General features: G+C 50.2%; 2 protein-coding genes across 9 annotated transcripts; one reads left to right on the top strand and one right to left on the bottom strand.

Annotated features, from left to right (window-relative positions):
• Window positions 1–8: 8 nt before the first annotated feature.
• On the bottom strand, window positions 9–8,026 carry ACP2 (acid phosphatase 2, lysosomal). Of its 3 annotated transcripts, XM_065881441.1 has the most exons (11): window positions 7,897–8,026; window positions 7,222–7,317; window positions 6,807–6,893; window positions 5,765–5,917; window positions 5,557–5,655; window positions 5,388–5,477; window positions 4,643–4,775; window positions 3,768–3,850; window positions 3,547–3,653; window positions 3,285–3,460; window positions 9–961 (listed from the first exon to the last, which is right to left on the bottom strand). In XM_065881441.1, exons 1-11 carry the CDS (start codon window positions 8,008–8,010, stop codon window positions 828–830), a joined length of 1,272 nt encoding a protein of 423 aa, XP_065737513.1. In that variant the 5' UTR covers window positions 8,011–8,026; the 3' UTR covers window positions 9–827. The 3 variants fall into 3 exon arrangements, with proteins under 3 accessions (XP_065737513.1, XP_065737514.1, XP_065737515.1); XM_065881442.1 differs by lacking the exon at window positions 7,222–7,317 and having other exon boundaries at window positions 828–961; window positions 7,897–8,010; XM_065881443.1 differs by lacking the exons at window positions 5,388–5,477; window positions 5,557–5,655 and having other exon boundaries at window positions 828–961; window positions 7,897–8,010.
• NR1H3 (nuclear receptor subfamily 1 group H member 3) lies at window positions 5,258–24,578 on the top strand. Of its 6 annotated transcripts, none has more exons than XM_065881436.1 (10): window positions 5,258–5,435; window positions 18,775–18,854; window positions 19,369–19,557; window positions 19,983–20,249; window positions 20,513–20,721; window positions 20,828–21,007; window positions 21,174–21,273; window positions 23,662–23,775; window positions 23,994–24,088; window positions 24,278–24,578. In XM_065881436.1, exons 2-10 carry the CDS (start codon window positions 18,812–18,814, stop codon window positions 24,422–24,424), a joined length of 1,344 nt encoding a protein of 447 aa, XP_065737508.1. In that variant the 5' UTR covers window positions 5,258–5,435; window positions 18,775–18,811; the 3' UTR covers window positions 24,425–24,578. The 6 variants fall into 6 exon arrangements, with proteins under 6 accessions (XP_065737508.1, XP_065737511.1, XP_065737507.1 ...); XM_065881435.1 differs by lacking the exon at window positions 5,258–5,435 and adding an exon at window positions 17,855–18,005; XM_065881439.1 differs by lacking the exons at window positions 5,258–5,435; window positions 19,369–19,557 and adding an exon at window positions 8,173–8,262.
• Window positions 24,579–25,220: the final 642 nt, after the last annotated feature.

Below are 25,220 nucleotides of genomic sequence, written 5' to 3' on the forward strand. Positions count from 1 at the left end.
GAAAACAGCACTAAGAGTCCAAAACCTTCATTCTCTGGAAGCTGTCTCAGCCCTATTCTGGGCCACAGTCAGGAGCTATTCAGCTCACAACCTGCCAGCTGGAGATCCCTGGCAGATCCCAGGAGATCCCAGCCTAGATGAGAAGGATAGTAGTTTCGTGGTTCTGTACAACTCACCCCCCCACACCTCCCCCGACTCCCTCCCAAGTACCCACATCCTTCCGACCTGCTCAAGGTGCAGGGGTGACAAAGATGCTGGAAGCATTATGTCTGACTCCAGTTAATGGTGGCTTCTGCTGGACAAAGGAAAACTTCGCTGGCTGGCTCTTGGGTGATCTGGTTCCTTGGTGGCCAGTGTTTGTACCCCCAGTGTTGTGCAGTTTTTCCCACTAAACTAAGCACTGAGAGGCAAGACCGTGTCCTCTGGGCCATTTGCCAAACACTCTAGGTTGGAAGAGAGAGTGAGCAGGGCTTGATGGAGAGGCAAAGCAGATCAAGCGGCAACTCCTTCAGCCTGTTTATCCTAGGTCCTGAGTGAAACTTGAATACTCGTCTACATTTCAGGTCCTTAGAAGGGAGCATGGAGGAGGCAAATCCTGTTTGGAGAAAGCCAGTGTCCAACACAGTACTTGGTTAACGTCAGGCACATGAATGCTGAGTGACAGGTGCCACAGGCCAAGCTGAGCCCCACTTGTTCATCTAGGCTGGGGTGACCAGAGGGAGGCCCAACCCAGGGTCTCCTGTCCATGGGCTGGGGAGCAGCAACAGTCAGGAGCAAGGCCCAGCCCACCTCCCCGAGGAGGCAGAGGGAAGGGGGCTGAGTGGTTGTCAGGCATGGTCCTCCCCGTCTGGAACGTGGCGGTAGCCAGGAGGCTGGGCCTGCATCCGGAAGAGGACGGTGAGGAGCAGCACTATGAGAAGGAAGAGGATGGAGCCACATACAGCCAAGGCCACGATCACCTCTGGGCACGGGGCAGGGAGGGCGAGAGAAAGGTCATGTCAGTGTTCATTCAGCAAATATGAGTGCCTGCCACACGCCAGGTGCTGTTCTTACAATGGGGATATCACAGGGGGCCAAGACAAAGTCTCCCTTGTAGATTTTACATTCTAGGAGAGGAGATGCCATGACAGGCAAATGATAGACATGATGGATTAGTGGCAAATGCCATAAAGGAAAACAAAGCAGGGTAAGGGGGAAATGATGGAGAGGTAGGTCAGTCAGGGAAGGTGTCACTGAGAAAGTGACCATTTGAACAGAGACCTGGAGTCACTGAGACATACAAAAGATCTGAGAGAAGAGTGTCCTGAGGCCAGGGGTCAGGGGGTGGGGTGGGTGGACGGGAAGCAAATGCAAAAGGGAATTTGCCTGGCGTGTTCTAGGACCAGCAAGAAAGTCAGTATCGCTAGAGCAGAATACACGAGCACAGGAGATGGGGGCAGAGGACCAGACCAAGTAGGGCCTGGAGGACATGGTAAAGAACTTGGGTTTTTGTTTTTGTTTTTTTTTTTTAATTTATTTATTTTTCTTATTTATTTTTGACTGTGTTGGGTCTTTGTTGCTGCATGTGGGCTTTCTCTAGCTGCAGCGAGCAGGGGCTACTCTTTGTTGTGGTGCGCAGGCTTCTCACTGTAGTGGCTTCTCTTGTTGCGGAGCATGGGCTCTAGGCGCACGGGCTCAGTACTTGTGGCATGCGGGCTCAGTAGTTGTGGCTCACGGGCTTAGTAGTTGTGGCTCACGGGCTTTAGAGCACAGGCTAAGTAGCTGTGGTGCACGGGCTTAGATGCTCTGCGGCAATGTGGGATCTTCCCGGACCAGGGCTCGAACCCGTGTCCCCTGCATTGGCAGGTGGACTCTTAACCACTGTGCCACCAGGGAAGCCCAAGAACTTGGGTTTTATTCCAAATGTAATGGGAAGCCACTGGAAGATTCTGAGAAGAGTAGTGATGTGAACTGATTTATGTTTTAAAAAAATTAACTCTGTTGTGCTGAAACACTGGTAAGGCCAAGAACAGAATCAGAAAGAACGTTAGGAAGCTTTTCAGTACTTCAGGCAAGAGATGATGGCAGACTGGGCTAGGGAGCAAGAGCGTGTACTTCAAAGATTGGGCTGGTAGGATCTGCTAGTGGTTTGGAGGTGGGGTCTGAGGAAGAGGGTATTCAGGAGAGCGCTTTGGGTTATGCTATACACCTAGGTTGCATTTACTAAGGTGGGGAAGCCTGGAGGAAGAGCAGATTTGGGGGAAGAGCATTTGGATGGATGGATTGATTTTTGAGCATTTGGATTTAGACTTCAACTGTGACATGCATTAGTTGACATCCATGTAGAGACCTCAAGTCAGCAGCTGTATATGTGACCCTGCAGCTCAGAGACGAGGCCATGAATCTGTGAGTCATAAAAAGACAGAACTTAGCATGGAGATGGTAATATAAGGCTATAAGGCTGGGTAAACTCACCTTGGGAGCAGGCATGGATGGGGAAAGAGCGAGGCTGAGCCCTGGGCCATCCACTGGTTAGTGGGGAGGAGAAGCTAGTAAAGGAAGCTGCCTCTGAGTTAGAAAAACCAGAGAAGCCAAGGAAGTGTTTAAGGAAGGAGTGATCGATTCTGTAATGCTGCTGAGAGGTGAGAGAAGCTAAGAATTGGTCACTGGCTTTGGTAAGAGGAGGTCATTGGTCCTTGACAAGAGTGGCTTCCATGGAGTGGCAGGTGACATAAGACTGTCCAGTGTGAGTCTGAGAGAATGGGCAGTGTGGCAGTGACACCAGAGTCTAGGCAACCCTTTGAAGGATTACACCCGAAAAGGGGGGAGAGAAAAGGAGTGGCAGCTGGAGAAGGACGTGGGCCAAAGAGGTTTTTGTTAGGCTTTGAGATGACACTGATCCAGTAGAGCGGTAACACTGAGCACCGGGGTCCGTGTGGAGGTGAGAAGAGATGGACCCAGAGTGTAAGTGGAAAGGCTGGCTCCAAGTGGTGGCTTGTACCAGCGAGTAAGCTGGAATACCTGGTGGTGGGAGGACAAGACAGTTCTCTCCCGGTTGCTTTTATTTTCTCTTAGTATAAGAAGAGGGGCATCGCCTGAGGGTGAGGAGTACGTCTCAGGGTGGGAAATTAACTGTCTAGGGATAGGATGGGCCTCGCCCCAAACCATGTAGCGTCTGAGCTGGCTAAAGGACTGCCATCCCTGCAACAGGACGGCTGGAAGTGCATCAGCTCTCTCGAGACCTGTGGATATGAATTGTAAGCTGTTCTGGGACACGGCCAGCATGGAGGCAGGCAGCAGCTCACCTGTGTCTGCAGGACTGCTTGCCAGCAGGCACTCCTGCTGCCAATCCTTGGGCACAACAGGCTCTGTGAGGCGAAGGAAGTCCTGCAGCGGGCAGCGGTGAGGGCAGCCAGGCAGGATCAGCGGCCAGGGGGCCTTGTTACTCTCATTCCGAAAGTACATTTCCACTGAGAAATTCCTGAGGGTTGATAGAGACAAGATGGGAGCTGCCCACAGTCCCCACGTGAGCGCCTCTCCTCAGGGCAGACCCATAGCTCCACTCACCCGGTATCTTCCTGGTACAGTTCAAATATGTGGCAGGACGCGTAGGGGGCTTGTTCACCATTGTAGACATCCAGCGCCATTTGCAGAGCAACCAGGGTGGTGTCGTGCTGTAGGAGAGAAGGGCTCCCCATCAGCACTGCCCCCCACACCCCCATGCGCTGAAGAGAGGAGAGATCCAGCTCCTACGTGACGTCAGCACACTGGGGACTGTGGGAGCTTACCGCAGAGTAGACCAGCAGCTTAGGGAGCTGGGAGGTGGTCGCCATCAGGGTCAGGTTCTTCCGTATCTGAGCCAGCAGGACTCCTGAAGGAGAGAGTCCCCAGTGTCAGTGGCTACAGCCATCACCGTCTTCTGACTAGACCTATCTGAGGTCCTCTCCCCCCCTCTGCCAGTCCTGGGTCTGATCACCAGCACAGAGAACGCTTTAGATTCAGGGGAACCACGCAAACTCTACAGCAGCCCCTGCTCTCTAATAACCCAAATTTACAGAAGGAAGCAAGACAAAACAAGGTATCTGTATTTCTCACAGGTGCGGAAACCTGCCCATTTCTTTATAAAGGAGCTACGAGGCCCTGCCCATGTTTGAAGAATTCCAGTTGGGAATAAATATAAACTTAAGATTGCTTCAGAGCACACAGGATGGGGGCTCCAGGCCAGGGGAACTCTGTCATGTGTAGGCTCTGAAAACTTTCTAGATGTTGGAAAGGTCTGGCAGCTGGCACTCCCTTGGGTGCTCAGATGAAGAAACTGACGTGTATCACTCTCAGCGTCCTTTCAGAGTGGCCCCCGGTGGTCCTCTGGAGGTAGGAAGTCATTTGAGGGAAGGGAGGGTCTTCTGACATGGGTGAAACTTAAGGATATGAATGGCAGAAAAGCACAAAAACCTAACTGTGGTCACTCACACAGTGACAAACATGCCAAGTATCTGCAGAACTGGGGAGACTGGATGGCTGACGGGATAACTAGGGGGATCTGGTTCTGAAAGAGCAGAGAACACTTCAGGCAGAGAAGTAAGCATGTAAGAAGCCCCCAGTAGCAGATGTCTAATGCTGTAGGGTTCTGACAGGGGAGTGACATGCTGCTTTTGTCACTCACCCCCCTGCAGCCGGGCCTTCTCTGCCTGCTCGTAGATCCCGAAGAGGAAGCGGAAGCTGAAGTCCTTTAGCCGGCTCAGACGCTGCATGGTTGGGGGCGAGGCCCAGGGCGGCAGGACCAGCCCATGTGTCTGCTGTGTACGGCAGCGGGCAGGTTAGCTCCCCAGCCTAGGCCAGAGCCTCTCCCGAGAGCAGCTCTCTTCCCACGTGGGACAGTACCTGTGTGTGTGTGTGTGTGTGTGTGTGTGTGTGTGTGTGTGTGTGTGTGTGTGTGTGTGTGTGAGAGAGAGAGAGTGTGTGTGTGTGTGTGTGTGTGTGTGTGTGAGAGAGAGAGAGAGAGAGAGTGTGTGTGTGTGTGTGTGTGTGAGAGAGAGAGAGAGAGAGAGAAAGGGGAGGGAGAGGAGAGGCAGAGGGACTGGAACCAGGAGACATGGTGGATGGTGTTTAGGCCGCAGGGAACAGGAAAGCAGGCTTGGGAGCGAGAAGTGTGACTCAGCAGGATGGAGTCAGATACCACGAGAGCTCTGGGTGGACAGAAGCAGGAACTGCTGACGACTCATAAACTATTTCCCACTCTGAGGTTCTTTTTCACCAGTGAGGGAAGTTCCCTTGTTTCACAAGAGGTGGCTTGCTTGGACCTCCCCAGTAAGCATGGTGTCCAGGCACTGTGTTCTACTTGGCCTGGTCACCTAGGCCTGTTGAGGTATGAGAAGAGCGGTCACACCGGGGACCCTGAGCCGGCTCACCTCACAGAAAAGTGTGTCATAGACATTCCAGATGGTCTCCAGTGTCAGGTTCGTAAGCCCTGTCTCGTTGGCCACCATATCCAGAAATTGCTATGAAAAATGGATCAGGGGATCAGTCCTGCCCTGGGGGAAAGGACAGTGTGGTGACCTCCACCTCAGCCCCACTCACTGCATTCTGAATACTCTCATTCTGATACTCCGGTGTCCGCCGGGTCTCGTTCTGCAGCTGTTCAAAACGGGGACATGGGCCCAATGGGAACTTCAGCAGCTGCAGACCAAAGTGGGGAAGCAGAGGCAGAGAAGGAGTCGGGGATCAGCAGACCAACGGCCAGAATTGTCCCTGTCACCACCTCTGGGGAAGAGCTGGCTGGTCTTACCCTGTCCTCGGCAATGGGCACAGTGTGGACGGGGATAGGCTGCCAAGAGATGTTTGGGTTAAAGCGCTGCATCCCGTCGGGAGGGAAGAGTCCAGCCAGGTTGGCCTCAGCACTCATGAGAGTCCGGTCAAAGTCTGTACTTCGCACATAAACCTGCAGAGATGACAACATAAGTCTCACCTGTGGGAGCGGGGTGGGAGAGCTCTGGCCCCTCACTGGAGCTCCAGGGGTGGTTCTGTTCTTGATGGTCACCTAGCAAATTATAAATCAACCATGCATCTGGCCCTCTCCCCTTCTCTGGCCTTCCCCATCCCTCTTCCCAGCCAAGGCCCACTCAGCTGGGGGCGTAGCTGTCCCCCATCTGTGAAGTACTCCTGTGGGAATGGCTCTAGTTCAAATGCCCCTCCCAGTCCAAAGTGCTTAGTCAACAAGGCTCTCAGGTCTGTCTGCTTGCCTGGTTTATTACAACACCTGTCTCCCTATCTAGGCTTGGGTCCTTGAGGGCAGAAACTGCCTTCAATCACACCCCCCTTTATAACTGTCTTAGAGACGAGGAGAGGAAATAAAATAAGGAACAGAGATATTTGCTTGTGAAAAGGGAGGAATAAGCTGTGAGAAAGGGCAAGATCAGGATACGGCTGGCCCTCAAGGAAACAATAACAACATCTGGGCACAAAGATCAGATCTGTATGGCGCACCATTATGTGCAGTGCTAGCATAGTGCCTGCCCCATAACAGGTACTCAGTAAGTGTCTTGGATGGAAAGCCTGAGTTACTTCACAGAGTCAGAAACTACTTTGCCAGATCCTTAAGTCAGCTTGGATGCTTGATCACTTTTGCCTCTCTCCAAGCCAAGCAGGGGCAACTCAGCCTCTAGGGTTTTGTTCTAGACAGCCCTTGGATGTCTTGTCCTGTAGTTGTGCTGTAACTAAAAGTGCATGGAGGGAGGCCAGAGTGCCCAGCCTCACCCGTAGTCTCCCTGAGGGCAGAGGGTGAGAACAGCACTTCCCATTGCCCTTGCCTCTAGAACTCCCAGCCTTACCTCTTGCCGGTGGTAAGAGGTGTTGAGGAAGTCATGGTAGCGCTGTCGCAGAGCCTGGCCCAGCTCCCAGTGCTGTAGCATCCCCTCCTGTGGGCAAACCCAAGGGTTAAGAGGCCCACAGGGAAGGGATGGCTCACGATTACCACAGGGCCTAGCCACTATTGCTTTCCAAGTTCCTGGCTGAAAGTAGGAGTGGGTTAATCTGATACCAGGAGTCATTTATTAAGTGGCCGACTGTGCATGGCATTATGTATGCCCATTTTAATCTGGGCACAGATGAAAGTAAGATTAAGAAATGTCAAAATCAGCACCCACATGGGAAAAAGCAGTTTGGTAAGGCCCCAAGCTCTGCAACCTGCTCTAGAGGTCACTCATTCTACAGCTCATCCTGAGAGAGAGCTGGCTTCTGACCCACCTTGGTTAGCTGACCAAATCCCTGGGGCCATTCGTCTTCCTGATAGGGGTCCTTGGGGTATGTCTTCACTGGCGAACGGTCTCCATGTCGGTACAGCTGAGTGAAGAAAATGGTTAGCCTACAGGTCAGAAGGGTCCCCTCGATGTGGACACAGAGCCAAACTCTGCCCCATGTTGAGAAGGAGCCGTCACTCCCTCTGGGAAGCCTTAACTCTACCAACTGCAAAAGGCCCCAACTCAGAAGTCAGTAACTTCCTCCAGGTTCCAGAGGTTCTAACTTGGCTAAGCAATGTCACTGGAGACCTTGGGAAAATCAAAAGTACAGGTGGGAAAGGAAAAGAAATAAAAGCAATGCAGATGGTGGGGGAAACTGGAAAAAAAATCACCAAAGGTTTTCTTCGCGAGCCTCTTACCATTCAGCTACATCCCTGTCCCAAGGCAGACTCACCCGACCTATCCTCTAATACTGAATTCCGTACACCCTGCCCCCCCAAATACCCCAGAGCTTCACAAAAACTGCGAACCCTGGCCTCCAACCCCGCAGGCCGGTCGTCTCTTCTTAAACCAGCTCCTCCTCCAATGGACCCCAGACCCCAGCAAAGCCCCGCCCATCCCTCCACCCGCAGGCCGGTGCCCTCCTAGCACTGGCGAGCCTTTGGCGACCCCATCTCATTACCAAGGTAACGAAACGCAGACGCCGGGCCTGGGTAGGTGGCATCACCATCAGGTTAACACCAAGGAAGAGCTGGAGAAGAGCCACCCGGCTCCAGCCGAACCGTCTGCCCGCCATCACCGCTGTGGTCTGTGCAGCAAAGAGGCTGGAACCCGCTGAGTGGCACTTGCAGCAGCCGCCCGGACGCACCCTTAAGGACGCACAGCGGAAGTGTTCTCGCCGCCATCTTGCTAAAGGGGGGGCAGGGATGGAGGGAGGGGGAATCAGGTAGGGAATTCCTGTAGGAGGTTCGCGATCCCGCCGTGGCGGAGAAGCGTGGGAATGTAGCGCGACCTCGCCCTGCAGAAAGGGCTTGAAGACCTCGTCTTGGTAAAGAGAACACTGAGCGTGGGTTTTGCCTCTGCCCGCGGAGACCCAGTACCAAGGTGGCTCTTGTATTGGGCCGGACCGTGGCCGGCACAGCAAGCGACCCCCTCGGGCCGGGGTGCTGCCGGGCCTGACCTAGAGCGAGAGCGGGTGCAGAATTGGGGCGAGGGGTGGTATAGGGCGCCTTTCTCCACACCCCTTCCTTCGGGTGGAATTTGAGCCTTGGCACTGGCTCTCTTCCCTGGAAGAAGTCTTGTTTTGGGTGTAGGGCACAGCGTGTAAACAGCCCTTTTGGACTCCTGTGTCCCTGAGGTTGGTCCCAGTGTAGCCAATGCTCATTTCCTGAGCAAAGCTTCAGGACTCCTCTCACTCCCGCTTCCAGTCCTTTCCCTGTCCTCCCACCCGTCCACTTCCAAGTTTTAGTTAATTAGAATCAAGATGTCATGCCTCTTCTCAAAGGAGTTGGGTTGCACAGGATGTTCAGACTTTGCAAAACCAAAGCAGTGAATGCGTAGGGGCGAAATTTCAGACCAGTGGGGAGATATAGAGGGGTAAGGGGAAGGAGCATATACGGTGGGAGTAGGTGGGGTTTCCACAGAATCAGAGAGGCCCTCTTGGCACTGACCATTAGGATACAGGTGCAGCCAGTTGGCTTCAGGGCTTTGTGACTCGGCTTGGAGGGACTCACAGCTCCAGGAGGTCAGATCGTAGGCCCTTGGGATGCTTTGATTCAGATCTGCCCCCTAGTAGCAAATCACCTCAGATCACTGGAGAAATAAAACGTGATCAGAATATATGGAAGAAAGCAGGGTCAGTATCTTGCCCCAGGATTCCAGATTGAATTATTTATATATACCTCAGGATCTAAACATTACTTCCAGAATTGTTATGGAGAAGTGAATAGAAATTGAGAGCTGAAAAGTTAGCCTTATTTAGTCACAAGCCCCCCACCTTTTTTTCTGAATTTTATTTACTTTTTATACAGCAGGTTCTTATTAGTTATCTATTTTATCTATATTAGTGTATATGTCAATCCCAGTCTCCCAATTCATCACACCATCACCATCACCACCCCCGCCACTTTCCCCCCTGGTGTCCATACGTTTGTTCTCTACATCTGTATCTCTATTTCTGCCCTGCAAATCAGTTCATCTGTACCATTTTTCTAGGTTCCACATATATGCGTTAATATACGATATTTGTTTTTCTCTTTCTGGCTTACTTCACTCTGTATGACAGTCTCTAGATCCACCCACGTCTCTACAAATGACCCAATTTCGTTCCTTTTTATGGCTGAGTAATATTCCATTGTATATATGTACCACATCTTTATCCATTCATCTGTTGATGGGCATTTAGGTTGCTTCCATGACCTGGCTATTGTAAATATAGTGCTGCAATGAACATTGGGGTGCATGTGTCTTTTTGAATTATGGTTTTCTCTGGGTATATTCCCAGGAGTGGGATTGCTAGGTCATATGGTAATTCTATTTTTAGTTTTTTAAGGAACCTCCATACTGTTCTCTGTAGTGGCTGTATCAATTTACATTCCCACCAACAGTGCAGGAGGTTCCCTTTTCTCCACTCCCTCTCCAGCATTTGTTGTTTGTAGATTTTCTTTTTTTTCTTTGTTTTGCAGTACGCGGGCCTCTCACTGTTGTGGCCTCTCCCGTTGCGGAGCATAGGCTCCGGACGCACAGGCTCAGGGGCCATGGCTCACGGGCCCAGCCGTTCCGTGGCATGTGGGATCCTCCCGGACCGGGGCACGAACCCGCGTCCCCTGCATCGGCAAACGGACTCTCAACCACTGCACCACCAGGGGAGCCCTGTTTGTAGATTTTCTGATGATGCCCATTCTAACTGGTATGAGGTGATACCTCATTGTAGTTTTGATTTGCATTTCTCTAATAATTAGTGATGTTGAGCAGCTTTTCATGTGCTTCTTGGCCATCTGTATGTCTTCTTTGGAGAAATGTCTGTTTAGGTCTTCTGCCCATTTTTTGATCGGGTTGTTTGTTTTTTTTAATATTGAGCTGCATAAGCTGTTTATATATTTTGGAGATTAATCCTTTGTCCGTTGATTCGTTTGCAAATATTTCCCGTTCCGAGGGTTGTCTTTTTGTCTTGATTGTAGTTTCCGTTGCTTTGCAAAAGCTTTTAAGTTTCATTGGGTCCCATTTGTTTATTTTTGTTTTTACTTCCATTTCTCTAGGAAGTGGATCAAAAAAGATCTTGCTGTGATTTATGTCAAAGAGTATTCTTCCTATGTTTTCCTCTAAGAATTTTATAGTGTCCGGTCTTACATTTAGGTCTCTAATCCATTTTGAGTTTATTTTTGTGTATGGTATTAGGGAGTGTTCTAATTTCATTCTTTTACATGTAGCTGTCCAGCTTTCCCAGCACCACCTATTGAAGAGACTGTCTTTTCTCCATTGTATATCCTTGTCTCCTTTGTCATAGATAAGTTGACTATAGGTGCGTGGGTTTATCTCTGGGCTTTCTGTCCTTTTCCATTGATCTGTATTTCTGTTTTTGTGCCAGTATCATATTGTCTTGATTACTGTAGCTTTATAGTATAATCTGAAGTCAGGGAGTCTGATTCCTCCAGCTCCGTTTTTTCCCCTCAAGACTGCTTTGGCTCTTTGGGGTCTTTTGTGTCTCCATACAAATTTTAAGATTTTTTGTTCTAGTTCTGTAAAAAATGCCATTGGTAAATTGATAGGGATTGCATTGAATCTGTAGATTGCTTTGAGTAGTATAGTCATTTGCACAATATTGATTCTTCCAATCCAAGGACATGGTATATCTCTCCATCTGTTGGTATCATCTTTGATTTCTTTCATCAGTGTCTTATAGTTTTCTGAGTACAGGTCTTTTACCTCCTTAGGTAGGTTTATTCCTAGGTATTTTATTCTTTTTGTTGCAGTGGTGAATGGGATTGTTTCCTTAATTTCTCTTTCTGATCTTTCGTTGTTAGTGTATAGGAATGCAAGAGATTTCTGTGCATTAATTTTGTATCTTGCAACTTTACCAAATTCATTGATTAGCTCTAGTAGTTTTCTGGTGGCATCTTTAGGATTCTCTATGTATAGTATCATGTCATCTGCAAACAGTGACAGTTTTACTTCTTCTTTTCCAATTTGTATCCCTTTTATTTCTTTTTCTTCTCTGATTGCCATGGCTAGGACTTCCAAAACTATGTTGAATAATAGTGGTGAGAGTGGACATCCTTGTCTTGTTCCTGATCTTAGAGGAAATGCTTTCAGTTTTTCCCCATCGAGAATGATGTTTGCTGTGGGTTTGTTGTATATGGCCTTTATTATGTTGAGGTAGCCTCCCTCTATTCCCACTTTCTGGAGAGTTTTTATCATAAATGGATGTTGAATTTTGTCAAAAGCTTTTTCTGCATGAGACGATCATATGGTTTTTATTCTTTAATTTGTTAATATTTGTTAATATGTGTTTCCTTATTAATTGTTTGCTTGGAAGATCTGTCCATTGGTGTAAGTGAGGTGTTAAAGTCCCCCACTATTATGGTGTTACTGTCTATTTCCTCTTTTATAGCTGTTAGCAGTTGCCTTACGTACTGAGGTGCTCCTATGTTGGGTGTGTATATATTTATAATTGTTATATCTTCTTCTTGGATTGATCCCTTGATCATTATGTAGTGTCCTTCCTTGTCTCTTGTAACATGCTTTATTTTAAAGTCTATTTTATCTGATAAGAGTATTGCTACTCCAGCTTTCTTTTGATTTCCATTTGCATGGAATATCTTTCTCCATCCTCTCACTTTCAGTCTATATGTGTCCTTAGGTCTGAAGTGAGTCTCTTGTAGACAGCATATATATGGGTCTTGTTTTTGTATGCATTCAGCAAGCCTGTGTCTTTTGGTTGGAGCATTTAATCCATTCACGTTTAAGGTAATTATTGATATGTATGTTCCTATGACCATTTTCTTAATTGTTTTGGGTTTGTTTTTGTAGGTCCTTTTCTTTTCTTGTGTTTCCCACTTACAGAAGTTCCTTTAGCGTTTGTTGTAGAGCTGGTTTGGTGGTACTGAATTCTCTTAGCTTTTGTTTGTCTGTAAAGCTTTTGATTTCTCCTTTGAATCTGAATGAGATCCTTGCAGGGTAGGGTAATCTTGGTTGTAGGTTCTTCCCTTTCATCACTTTAAATATTTCGTGCCATCCCCTTCTGGCTTGTAGAGTTTCTGCTGAGAAATCAGGTGTTAACCTTATGGGAGTTCCCTTGTATGTTATTTTGTTGTTTTTCCTCTGTTGCTTTCAATAATTTTTCTTTGTCTTTTAATTTTTGTCAGTTTGATTACTGTGTGTCTCGGCATGTTCCTCCTTGGGTTTATCGTGCCTGGGACTCTCTGTGCTTCCTGGACTTGGGTGGCTATTTCCTTTCCCATGTTAGGGAAGTTTTCGACTATAATCTCTTCAAATATTTTCTCAAGTCCTTTCTCTCTTCTTCTTCTGGGACCCCTATAATGCAAATGTTGTTGCATTTAATGTTGTCCCAGAGGTCTCTTAGGCTGTCTTTATTTCTTTTAATTCTTTTTTCTTTGTTCTGTTCCGTGGCAGTGAATTCCACCATTCTGTCTTCCAGGTCACTTATCTGCTCTCTGCCTCAGTTATTTTGCTATTGATTCCTTCTAGTATATTTTTCATTTCAGTTATTGTACTGTTCATCTCTGTTTGTTTGTTCTTTAATTCTTCTAGGTCTTTGTTAGACATTTCTTGCATCTTCGCGATCTTTGCCTCCATTCTTTTTCCGAGGTCCTGGATCATCTTCACTATCATTATTCTGAATTCTTTTTCTGGAAGGTTGCCTATCTCCACTTCATTTAGTTGTTTTTCTGGGGTTTTATCTTGTTCCTTCACCTGGTACAAAGTCCTCTGCCTTTTCATTTTGTCTGTCTTTCTGTGAATGTGCTTTTCCTTCCACGAGCTGCAGAATTGTACTTCTTCTTTGTTACAGGCCCCTTTATGAATCATGAAAATTTAGTCCCCTCTCCTCCAGAAAAATGTCCACACACACAAATGGAATTTTGCATACAATCCCAAGAGGTTCATGAAGACCATTATGAGGCTTCATAAATCAGCATCTCTGGATCCTTGATCTAACCTAGTCCCCTTAATTCACAGATAAGAAAACAAACCCAGAGAGAGGAAGTGACTTGTCCAAGGTCACGCAGTTTAGGAGAATGGATTAAAACTCAAGTTTGCTGATTTCCAGTCAAATAGCCCTTAAAATGGTTTATTTCTCACAGGCTACTCAAGCTGCATTGCTTATCTGTATTCAGTGGCCCTCAAATACTTCCAATGAAGAGATTTCTAGCAAAGGAAACCTTTTCACATTGGTGGGGTTGGATGGGACATGGCTAATTGGCAAAATTCTACGTATTAGTGGGACTTTTTGAGTCTTTTGTTTTAATATGCCCCTTACTCTCCTTGCAAACTAGCCAGAGCATTGTGATTTCAGAATGTAAATCCCGGGCTTATTAAATTTTGGGAAGTAGAACAAAAATCCCTTAAATTCATCTTCTGCTTTTCTTCCCGCTTGTTCAAGTATTTCTATATTCGTTGTGCCTGCAAGCATCCGATGTAGGAAAGATTGACGGAGAAGATATTATTTCACTTTTTTTTTTTTTTTTTTTTTTTTTTTTGCGGTACGCGGGCCTCTCGCTGTTGTGGCCTCTCCCGTTGCGGAGCACAGGTTCCGGACGTGCAGGCTCAGCGGCCATGGCTCACAGGCCCAGCTGCTCCGCGGCATGTGGGATCCTCCCGGACCGGGGCACGAACCTGTGCCCCCTGCATCGGCAGGCGGACTCTCAACAACTGCGCCACCAGGGAAGCCCCTATTTCACTTTTTATGGTGAGAAATAAACCCAGGAAGGGTAAGGATTACACCACAAGTACATGGTAGAGCCAAGAGCTGAGCCCTGGTTTCTTGACCCCCAGCTTCTGCATGTTTTCTGCCAGATGATTCTGTGGTCCCCACACCTTGGTTTCTAACTACAGATGCAAAAAGAATAGATGTGTAGATGGATAGTTAGATAGATGGATACATGGGCGTACCTCAGACCAAATAAATCAGAATCTCTGAAAATGAGGCCAGGTTTGGGAACCACTGCTGTACCCTGTGTTGGCAGAAGCAAACCTAAATCCAGGTGAGTGGAGTATTTTTCCTATCTGGGGGGGCAGTTTTGTGTAATGCAGGGAGGTGGGCATTTTTTGTTTGAGTTTTTGAGTCAGCTATACATGTATTCAAATTTGATATTTGGCCCCTTGCTAGTATTCTCTTCTAGGGTTACATATGAGGAGAAATAAAATAATACATGTAAAGATATGTAAAGATAAATGTATGTAGTAGGGCCTAATAAATGTTACTTTTCTTCTTTCTGCTGTCTATGTCATCTCTGAACTCATAGACCTGGGAAGCAGGAATTCCTGGGTTCTTCTCTCTCCTGTGATTGGGAGGCTGGGGAGGAGTCACTTGAGCAGCACGCAAGATGACCCCCACACTTTGCAGCCTTCCAGAATGGTGATGGAGGCAGCAGGAAGCCGTTGCCCCAGTCCATCCCTGCAAACTGTACCTTGTGGCCTGCCTCATGGGAGTGCCATCCAGTTGTGCATATAACTGTGGGCTGGTGAATGCTCCTGTCTGTGCTTCAAGATTCCCTTTGCTGCAAGGAGGAGGCTCTGGAGGTTCTGGGGGTCAGAAGTGTGACCTGGAAGACCCTAAAAGGAGTTCTCAGGCATGTTGCCTCTTCTAGGAGCCAAGAAATCATAGGAAAGGCCCCATGGGGCTGGGAGGCTTTGCACCTAACACCTCCAGTGGGCTGGTGGGACTGCACAGTGGCGGCTGGGGGTGGGGGGTGTCTGGCAAAATGAGACATGTGATTCCCACTGCAGATCACCTGACTACTTGCCCTGGTTTGGGGAAGAAGTCCCAGTCATTAATCTCTAGAAACTTTGTGGAGATACCACCAACAGGTTTTGGTCTTCACCCCTTTTGCTCTCCCTTCCCATCTTCATGCGGGGAAGCTCCTGAACCCCCGTAACCCGAAGGGGTAACTCTGGCAGTAATGCTTCCTCCTCCCTTACTTGAGATTAGGCTGAGGCTGAATCCCTTGTGTGGGGGAGATGGCGCCCTAACCTGCTTGTTCAGCAACTGGCTGTAGCCTGGGTCAGAGGGCTCCCGATGCGGCTTGTGTGTAGTGCTGGGTCCTGGCCTGTGGGGAGACCAGGGTGTCAGGAGAGGGAGCTGAGGATCAGGAGTGAATGGGTCTTCTCCCAACTCCCAGAATATAGGTATCAGCCCCCAGACCAATGTTCCATCCCAAGTTCCTTGAACCAAGTGTTTCAGTGACATCGCTGCCTCTGCCTCTGTGCTGGAGCTTCTGGGGATGCAGAAAGGTGGAGGAGGAAGCTGGAACGATGATGTGGGTGCTAAGACAGGACAGTTCTAGTTTCCCAGGGGCTACGGTCCCTGGTTTTTACTTTCCCAGGACAGCTGGGGCCTTGTAAAAATCAGGGAGGGAACATAAGCAAGAGAAATGGAGAGCCTTGTGCTCATGACTCAGAGATGCCCGGACCAGGGTGGGGGCCTTGTGAGGGGATGACCTTGTGATGAGAGGGAACAAGAGCAAAAGCTGGAGGCAGAACTTTGAGATGGGGGTGTCAGAGGGGCTTTTCTGAAATGTGAAAATGAATACATGGACGGATTTTGCAACACCATCCAGCCTGCTGTCTTCTCAAGTTTTGCTCCCTAACCTCTGCCTGTTCCTCCTGCCCCACCCTGTGCTTCCTCCCATCTTTCACCGAGCTCCTTTCTATTTCTGTTTTCCCTGTCCTTCTCCCATCCTGTTCCCCCACACCCCATGTCCACTCTTTCCCTACTCGCTCTCTTCTCCTCTTCCCTGGTGTCCTGTTCATCTCTGTCTCAGTGTCTCTGGCCGCCTGCCCTGGCCCCCTGTCCTTCTGTGCTTTCATGTGGAGCCCATGGGAACTGGAGTTCACAGCAAAACAGGAAGAGCCTGTGAGCAGGAAACTGGGAGTGGGGTGGGGGGGGAACAACCAGCAGTAACCTCAGCTCCTTGCCTCCCACATCTGGACTGAAGCATCCCCAGGGCCCCTTGCCTCTCCCACTGCAGCCCACCAGCCCCAGCTTCGTCCATCTCACTTCACTGGTCCAGCAGACCTGAGAGGCAACAAGATGAGTATCCTGGGCTCTGACACAGGAGAAAGAAAGAGGACAGGGACGTGAGTGAGGACATCTGGATTCTGATCCCAGCTTGGCCACTGACTGTGTGTGGTCTTGGAAAAGACTCTCCCATGAGCTCAGTGTTATTGTACCCTCCCTCCCTCCTGGGGCTGCTCTAAGGACCAGAAGAGATAGTGAGGGGTTTGTAGATGGAAATAAGCACAGGAAGGTTAACAGTGTACAGATTCAAGGTGATGGGAAGACCCATAGCTGAAAGGATTGGGAGTTTAATTAGTGCTTCCATTTCTCGTACTCTTACTGTGTGCTCTGATACATTGTTTAATTCTCACAACAACCTTATGTGGCAAAAACCATTATTATTATACCAGTTTTAAAGATAGAGAAACAGAGGTTCAGAGACATTAAGTAACTTGCTTAATCAAGATCACACAGCAAATAAGAGGCAGAGGCAAGGCCTGGATTTGAACCCAAAATTTGAGCTCAGAGCCCAAGCACTAAAGCAATGATGGGATAGAAGAGGATGATACTATTTTTCTTGTTTACTTATTCATTCAACAAACAGAACCACAGTACCTACTCTGTTTCTACTTTATGGCAGGCCCTGTTTCAGGGGAGGTAAAATCAGTAAAACGAGGTGTCTACCTTCAGGGATGGACCTCATGTTCTGGCGAGAAGGCACGGCTACAGTCTCAGTAGATGCTGGACAGAGCCTGCCCTCACTTCTGACGGAACCCTTCCCCAGATGAGGGTACCTGCATACCCTCTCAGATCCATCCTGGACTGGCACCCAGATCTACCGTCTTCTGTCCCAGACCATCCATTGCTGTAGCGACTTCTTTCCACCACCCACACCGCCCCCCTCCGGCCTCCTCCCTTCTCTGGCCTCCGCAGGGCACCCACGTTCAGAGACTCCCTGGAAGGCCCAGCACCTGCCTGTCTCCACCCTTGTAGTTCTATCAGCTTGGTTGAGGCCTGGGGCTAGTGGGGAGAGCTTCTTGGCTCCTTTCCAGAGGTACAGGAGGAGGAGGGAGGCCGGGAAAGCAAGCTGGGGCTCGGTGTCGCAATTCCGGGCCGGGCCGGGACCTTTGCTCCGCGAGGTGTCTGTGGAAGGGAGGAAACGACTCTGGAGGCTGCCGGGAGTGGGGTGGGGGCGCCTGGGAGGTGCCTGTAAGAGCAGCTCAGAGCCGCCAGGGTGAGGAGAGGAAGGGGAGAGCCGGGCAGATCTGCAGGAAAATGCGGCCTTCGGGCTTGGGGGTAGGGGCCGGGGGTGGCGCCGGGCCGAGGGGGTGGCAGGCCGGCAGGGGGCGGAGTCAGCACGGTGGGGAAGCGGCCCGTGGGCGGGGGCGAGGAGGCCAGGGCTTCGGTCGGTCGGCTCCCGGCTCCCGGACCCTCTCTTGCTCCGCTCCGGCTCCCCGGCCGCTGAGGCCTGTGGACCAGGGACTGCACCATCCTCCTCTCCCAGCAAGGGGGCTCCAGAGACTGCCCCAGCCAGAGCCTGGCGGCCTGGGCACTCGGTGGGTCTGCTCTTCAGCGCTGGCCTGGGGCTCTGCCTGTGTGTCTGGGGCGGGGGTGGGGGCGGGGGTGGTGGGGTGTCCTGTGCATTTAGAAAGGGGTCTCTGGGGAGAAGTGAAAAGGATGATGGTGACGGAAGCTCGGACAGCGGCAGCATTCTGTTTATGTCCCATGATAACTTCTGAGGGGGTCAGGGGCAGGAGGTCCTGGATGTGAATTGGGGTGACTTCTGGAGGCAAGAGTTTTGTCTTGGGACCCTGGAAGGTGGCAGGAGTGAGGTTGTCTAACCAGCAGTGTGTTTCACTGGGTGGAGGGAGCCTCGATCACATGTCCTGGTTCTGCCCAACTTTGGCGGTCCCCAGTGCTAGAGTGAGGGGGATGGGGCTCTGACAGAAGCGGGGCAGTTGTGCCCAAACATTCCCTGATGGCCTGGAGGGTGTCCTGGGGAGAAAAGGTGGCATGGTAGCCAAGAAATCAGACTTCGATGTCAGAGAGACCAGAGTCTGAGTCTTGGCTCTACCACTGCCTAAGTGTGTGCCCATAGGCTATTTTCTTAATGTCTTTGTACCCCAGTTTCCTCATCTGTAAATTGGTCTTGAGAATAGCCCTGACCTCATAGGGATATTGTGAGGAAGGCATGGAAAGCCTTAGCACAGGCTGACACATATATGGCAAGTAAATGTTAGCTGATATGTGAGTACAAACAAAAAGCAGGATCAGGAGGGGAGGGAACCCAGTTTGGGAAGAGTGTAACCTGGACCATTCCTGCAGGACAGTCCCTTGGTAATGTCCAGGGCTCCAGGAAGAGATGTCTTTGTGGCTGGAGGCCCCTGTGCCTGATGTTTCTCCTGGTAAGTTTCTTCACTCCAGCCCTCTCCCCTGAGCCCAGGCCCCAACTCCTCTCCTCCCGCGGGAATCAGCCTCCTTCACTACCTACCTTCTGCCCTTCCCTGGAGAGCAGTCCAGAGCTACTCTTGGTGTTGCTTGCCTCCTTCTGCCCACACTATCTCTGCCCTGGTTCTGGTGCCTGGCCCTTGCAGATACTCGTCCGTCCTTCTCAATCCGGGCTTGCTGCTGGGGAGGCTTGGCACGTCCAATGCTTATCCAGCTTGGCTTTCAAGAGTTCTGTCTGATCTCTGAGATGGATGCACTTCAGCCCCGAAAGGCGACAAAGGTTAACATCCTTATTTAAGGTGTTGAGGTGCAGGGGACTACAAGTGATTAGCCCTAGAGCCCACACAAATCGCAGGGTCCCAAAGCCGGAGCCGAAGTTTTACTGCCCTCTATGGGTGGAGATAAGTTTGCAGTTTCCCAGGAGAATGCTGGGGACCTGAGACGCCCTTGTGCCTCTCTTTCGGGGTTCAGACTGTGCAGTGGAGCTGTGGGAGCCAGATGCACGAGATGCAAGCAGCCAGCCTCTGGGAAGCAGCAACTGTATCCTCAGGGAGGAATCTAGCACACCCCAGTCTGCTGGGGGCACTTCACGGGTGGGGCTGGAGGCAACAGAGCCCACAGCCCTGCTCCCCGGGGTGGAGGCCCCTCCAGAGTCCACAGGTGAGGAGCTGCTGGATTTGGAGGAGGTAAGGGCTCCCTGGATCCGGGAGGGGTAACTTCAGGGCTCTTTACCTTATAAGATCATGGTTAAGTCCAAAGGCTTTGGAGTCAACTAGACCTAAGCGATCTGAGTGTAACTTTTGTTTCTTAGGCCTTTCTGAGCCTCATTTTCCTTATTTGTAAAATGGAAATAACAAGAGTACCTATCTCTTATGGTTGTAAGGATCAGTGCGTATAAAGGGCTCAGACAGTACCTAGGACATAAATAGCACTTTGCATACGAGAGCTACTTTCTTAGAATAGAGAGACTGGATAGACTTTGTACAGTGAAGTAAATGAAGGTCACTGAGTGCTCAGGGCAGTGGCCAGCTGGGCACCTGGCCTTTTCCCTGAAGAAGAACACTAAGGCTCTTTCCTGTACCCAGAGCTTCGTCCACAAAAGCGGAAAAAGGGGCCAGCCCCCAAAATGCTGGGGAATGAGCTGTGCAGTGTGTGTGGGGACAAGGCTTCCGGCTTCCACTACAACGTGCTGAGCTGCGAGGGCTGCAAGGGATTCTTCCGCCGCAGTGTCATCAAAGGGGCGCGCTACGTCTGCCACAGTGGGGGCCACTGCCCCATGGACACCTACATGCGTCGCAAGTGCCAGGAGTGCCGCCTTCGCAAATGCCGCCAGGCTGGCATGCGGGAGGAGTGTGAGTGTCTGGGGACTGAAGCTGGGGGAGGAGTGTGGTTAGGCCGATGGGGAAGAGGGCATGTCTGGGTGCCAGGGTCTGGGGGCAGAAAGGCAGCTGAGCCTGTGGGCCTTGCTACATGGTCCCTAAGTGTGGATTAAAATCTCTTCCTTGTCTTTACCTAACACTCTCTGCTTTTCTGGAGGCTCAAACTACGGCTCTGCCCCATCCCCACTTCCTGTCTCCCCCTCTTCTCCCCTCCTCACATCTGGCTCTGTTCTCAGGTGTTCTGTCAGAAGAACAGATCCGTCTGAAGAAACTGAAGCGGCAAGAGGAGGAACAGGCTCAGGCCACATCCGTGCCCCCGAGGGCTTCCTCTCCGCCCCAAGTCCTGCCCCAGCTCAGCCCGGAGCAGCTGGGCATGATTGAGAAGCTGGTGGCTGCCCAGCAGCAGTGTAACAGACGTTCCTTCTCAGACCGGCTTCGAGTCACGGTACCTGAGGGGCCTGGGGAGAGGTCGCTGTGCCCAGAGCACCAGCTGGCTTCTTGATGCCTGACTCAGAGTGGTTTGTTTCTTTCCTCCTTGCCTTTCGGGGTAGCCTTGGCCCATGGCACCAGATCCCCAGAGTCGGGAGGCCCGTCAGCAACGCTTTGCCCACTTCACGGAGCTGGCCATTGTCTCTGTGCAGGAGATCGTTGACTTTGCCAAACAGCTGCCGGGCTTCCTGCAGCTCAGCCGGGAGGACCAGATTGCCCTCCTGAAGACCTCTGCAATTGAGGTGGCTGGCAAGGCCGAGGGTGAAGGGAGGACCAGAGCGGGATGTCTGTGGGAGGGGCCCCCCGCCAGACAGCTGGGAAGCCACATGCACTGGGAAGTAGGGATGAGGGGCTCGACCTTCCCTTGAAGGTGCCCTGGGCCGAGACCAGCCCAATATTTGTGTGCAGGTGATGCTTCTGGAGACATCTCGGAGGTACAACCCTGGCAGTGAGAGTATTACCTTCCTCAAGGATTTCAGTTATAACCGGGAAGACTTTGCCAAAGCAGGTGAGAACTGAGATCACAAAGGGACCGGGTTGGATGAACAGATGCATTTTGTCATGGGGCCCATAGTGACTACAGAGCTACAGGCCCAGGGTTTGAGTGGCTACAGAGGGAAGGATCCACTTGTTTTTCCAAGACAGAAAGTTGGATTGCTGATAGGTCTCCCCTAACTGCCCCAGACAGATTCCTGTCCTCTGCTGCATCAGGCCAGTGGTTCTCAAACTGTGTTTCCAGGAACCTGAGGGGGGATTTCCATGGAAGTGTCACCTTAGAAGAAAAACGTCCTTCACCCTAACTTTAGCCAAACCAGAAACTCCATTTAAATCTGCGTTATACATTGTGCTTCTGAATAATATTTTGCTTGAAGAAAAGACTTTACAGCTAGGAAAAGAAACTTGAAAACCTCACCAAGCCTTTTAGTAGTCAAAATTGAAAAATCTTTCTCAGATGTGCTCTTTAAGGATCATGTGGACCGATTTCCTCTTCTTCAGCTGTGCTTTCCGAGTAGCCATGGAATTGGCATTAAAACATGGCAGATGTGCCCAGATGAGGCAGTTTTAGGATAAGAGTGAACGCTTCTATCCCCATCTTGGAGTATCTTGGAGTACTTTCTCCAAGAATTAGTTCACAATGCTGTTCTCTATCTGACATTTGCTTGCAGGCTAAGCAGTATTGGCTTCCTCATATTCAATGGTTGCTTTGTGTTGTGGGAGGAGGGCTGGGAAAGGATGGGAGGTGGAAGGTGTTTCGGAGGGACAGGACTGAGGCTGAACAAGAGACTTGGTGGTTTAACACCTGAGTGAGTGGGTCTGTGAAATGTGGCTCATGCTGACTCCATCCTCGGGTTTGGAGAATACTGGTTTCCAGTGCAGAGCTCACAGAGGTTTCCGGTGACTCAGGCCAGCTCTTGTCCCATCACAGGCCACCCAGTGAGCTTTCTAGGTAGGCCTCCCTTCACTATAGGGTACGGCAGGGCTGTGTTGACACCTCTTGCCTTCTGTAGTGCCCCGTGTGCTGCCTGAATGTATAGGCACCTAATAGGAGTGATGTAATGACTTTTTCCAGCTTTAAAAGCCCAGTCCTGCCCCCTCTCTCTACCCAATCACCTTTTCCCCAGATGGTTATTACCCCAGTCCTTCTTAACCACGGCCTTCTCCTTCATAACATCCTCCTTTCTGAACTCTTCCCTGTTCTCATGTCCGCGTGTTCCTTCAGCACTTGCGGACTTGTGCTGTCTGAATCTGTATCTATTTATGGATTCATTTATATAAGCAGTTTTTATGTCATCATGTTTGTTTTTCATTTCTCACTTTTTCAGTGCGGGGAGAAGAGACAGGGCTGCTCTTTGGTCAGTTCTCCCTCCTCCTTTACTTCCACTACCATATGCTGCTCGCGTGGGTGACTAACGATGTGAACCGATCACACTGGGGGCGTCCACTCAGCGAGCAGTAGCCGACCCTCGCAGGGGGCGTGGACACCTCACCAAGAAATGCTTTCTAAATGGGGCTTGTCCATTAAGTGGATCAACACACACTTGATAAACATCGGGGTGAAAGCACAGGAAGTGACTAATCAAGAAGCCTGGAATGGAAAAGTTAGCAGATGGTTGCTAAAAGACATCTGAGAAAACTAGGGGATGGCATGGGGTGGGGAGACTTTGACAGTGTGTTTGGGAGAAGTGTTCTCTAGATGTCACCACTTCAGGTCATGGTTTGTTGAACTCCGGTCTCCTCAGTAAGAAGGCTGGTTCTATTTTTTAAATTTATTATTTATTTAACAAACACTTACATGGAGTTACCATATGTGCCACTCGTTATTCTAAGGACCCAGTATGAGGTAGGTGCTATTATTATCTCCATTCTAGAGATGGGAAAACCAAGGCCCAGAGAGCTTAAATAACTTACTCAAGGTCACACAGCCTAGTAAATGGTAGGGCTAGGACTCAAACCCAGGGAGTCTGACCCAGAGTCCACACCCTCAACCACATTGCTTTGTTTCCCCTGTGATGTGAAACAAGAAATGTATCGTTAGTATTCAAATAGGTAAGGCCAATTGCCAGTGAAGCAGTCTTTTTATAAACAAACATAAGGGTTGCTTCTATTTCTAGTAATGTGGGGCCCTCAAGCATTCTAAGAAGAATTCTAACAGAATTATTGTCTGTATGCTGGGTGCAGTGCAAGGTGGTCTGTATGCTTTATCATTTAACCATCACAACAGTTTTATAAGTTCAGATATGATTCCCGCCTCACAGATGAGGCTTAGAGAGGTTAAGAAACTTCCCCAAGGTTATACAGCAGAGCCCTGGAGACTTCTTACTGAGTGGCTGGTAGTCTCCTCAGTTGAGCAGTGCTGCCCGTGCCACACAACCCAGCCTCTCTTCTTCCTCCCCAGGGCTGCAGGTGGAGTTCATCAACCCCATCTTTGAGTTCTCCAGAGCCATGAATGAGCTGCAACTAAATGATGCTGAGTTTGCCTTGCTCATTGCCATCAGCATCTTCTCTGCAGGTGTGGAGGAGGGGCAAGAGGGAAAACGAGCAAGAGACTCACACCAAAGAGGGCTGCAGGCCCCATAGGGCAAGAATCGTGGGGGTGGAGGCCCTTGTTGTGTTACTTTGGGATGGGAGAGGTTGGGTAGGGCATGTCCCTATTTTTTGGTTGTGATTTGGGGTATGGAAATAAGACCCTGGCCAGACCTGCTACTCAACTCTGTTGGTGACCTATAGACCGGCCCAACGTGCAGGACCAGCTCCAGGTAGAGAGGCTGCAACACACATATGTGGAGGCCCTGCATGCCTACGTCTCCATCCACCACCCCCATGTGAGTCTCCCCACTGTGCCCTCTTTCTCCTCTCCACAGGCTCATCCCCTGACACAACTACTTTCCCTTCAAGAATCCCTCCCTGACTACATCGTGCACAGACAATTCTCTACCTCTCCCACAAACCCCCCCACCCTTGCTCCCCTTCCCTGGGGAGAGACAAAGGCTGTACTTGTCCTTCTTTCCCAGGACCGACTCATGTTTCCACGGATGCTAATGAAACTGGTGAACCTCCGGACACTGAGCAGTGTCCATTCAGAGCAAGTATTTGCGCTGCGCCTGCAGGATAAAAAGCTTCCCCCGCTGCTCTCTGAGATCTGGGATGTGCACGAGTGACCGATCTTCCGCTGTGTCTTCTGTTTTCTGAGCTGGATGGCTGAGGCTGGTGGCTGCCTCCTAGAGGTGGACCCGACTGAGAAGGACAAACATTCCTGAGGGCTGGGCAAAGGAGATCCTCAAGTGGCATTAAAGGAGAGTCAAAGGGTTGGGAGTTTTGTGGCTGCTGGGTAGTAGGGATCCTGGTAAAACGGTGCTCCATGTGAAGACTGTACTAACCGGGCCCAATGGATGAACCTGGGGGCCACTTTGCACAAGGTTCTCCAGGGCCCTGCCCATCCTGCCTCTACCACTTCCTGTTTTCCCCACAGGGCCCCAAGATAAATTCTCCACTGTCACTCTGCGGCTTGGCCATAAACGCCTCCGGGCTGCCTCACCGATAGGCCTGGCACTGTTTGTACAGGAAGGCCAAAACGAATTCAGAATGAGAGAAACCAATTTCTGGAATGGGGGTGGGGCCCGACAACACAGGAGGGAAGCTTGTGTCCTTGCGGGTCCGTTTCCAGACTCAGAGGAGGGAGACAAGTCACAAGTGACAGCCTTGGCAGTGAGTGGGGACCTCCTTTTACCAGCCCCATTGCGATGTAAGGGTCAATGAAGTGCTGAGGCTGGGACGCGCCCTTGGCCCTCTTCAGTGATCCCGGTGGGATCGTGTTGCCTTTCTGTGAGGGAGAGGGTGTTGGATTTTCGGAACTAACGCCTCAGTCGTGCACCTGTGGCCGTGCGCGCGGGTATAATGCCTTGGTTTTTACATTGATACTTAAGAAGGTACAACAATCCTTCCTCTTGGCCCGCA

Source organism: Phocoena phocoena, chromosome 8 (genome assembly GCF_963924675.1).
Source record: "Phocoena phocoena chromosome 8, mPhoPho1.1, whole genome shotgun sequence".
NCBI lineage: Eukaryota > Metazoa > Chordata > Mammalia > Artiodactyla > Phocoenidae > Phocoena > Phocoena phocoena.

What these genes read in the sequence shown, in the direction of transcription:
- ACP2 (XM_065881441.1), bottom strand. Translation starts at nt 8,010, where the DNA reads ATGGCGGGCAGACGGTTCGGCTGGAGCCGGGTGGCTCTTCTCCAGCTC. An exon ending in ATGACACACTTTTCTGTGAG is followed by an intron (nt 4,776 to 5,387) that starts GTGAGCCGGCTC and finishes TGCCGTACACAG; the next exon opens with CAGACACATGGGCTGGTCCT. An exon ending in AAGCAGTCCTGCAGACACAG is followed by an intron (nt 962 to 3,284) that starts GTGAGCTGCTGC and finishes CCCCGTGCCCAG; the next exon opens with AGGTGATCGTGGCCTTGGCT.
- NR1H3 (XM_065881436.1), top strand. Translation starts at nt 18,812, where the DNA reads ATGTCTTTGTGGCTGGAGGCCCCTGTGCCTGATGTTTCTCCTG. An exon ending in CAGACCGGCTTCGAGTCACG is followed by an intron (nt 20,722 to 20,827) that starts GTACCTGAGGGG and finishes CTTTCGGGGTAG; the next exon opens with CCTTGGCCCATGGCACCAGA. An exon ending in CATCAGCATCTTCTCTGCAG is followed by an intron (nt 23,776 to 23,993) that starts GTGTGGAGGAGG and finishes GGTGACCTATAG; the next exon opens with ACCGGCCCAACGTGCAGGAC.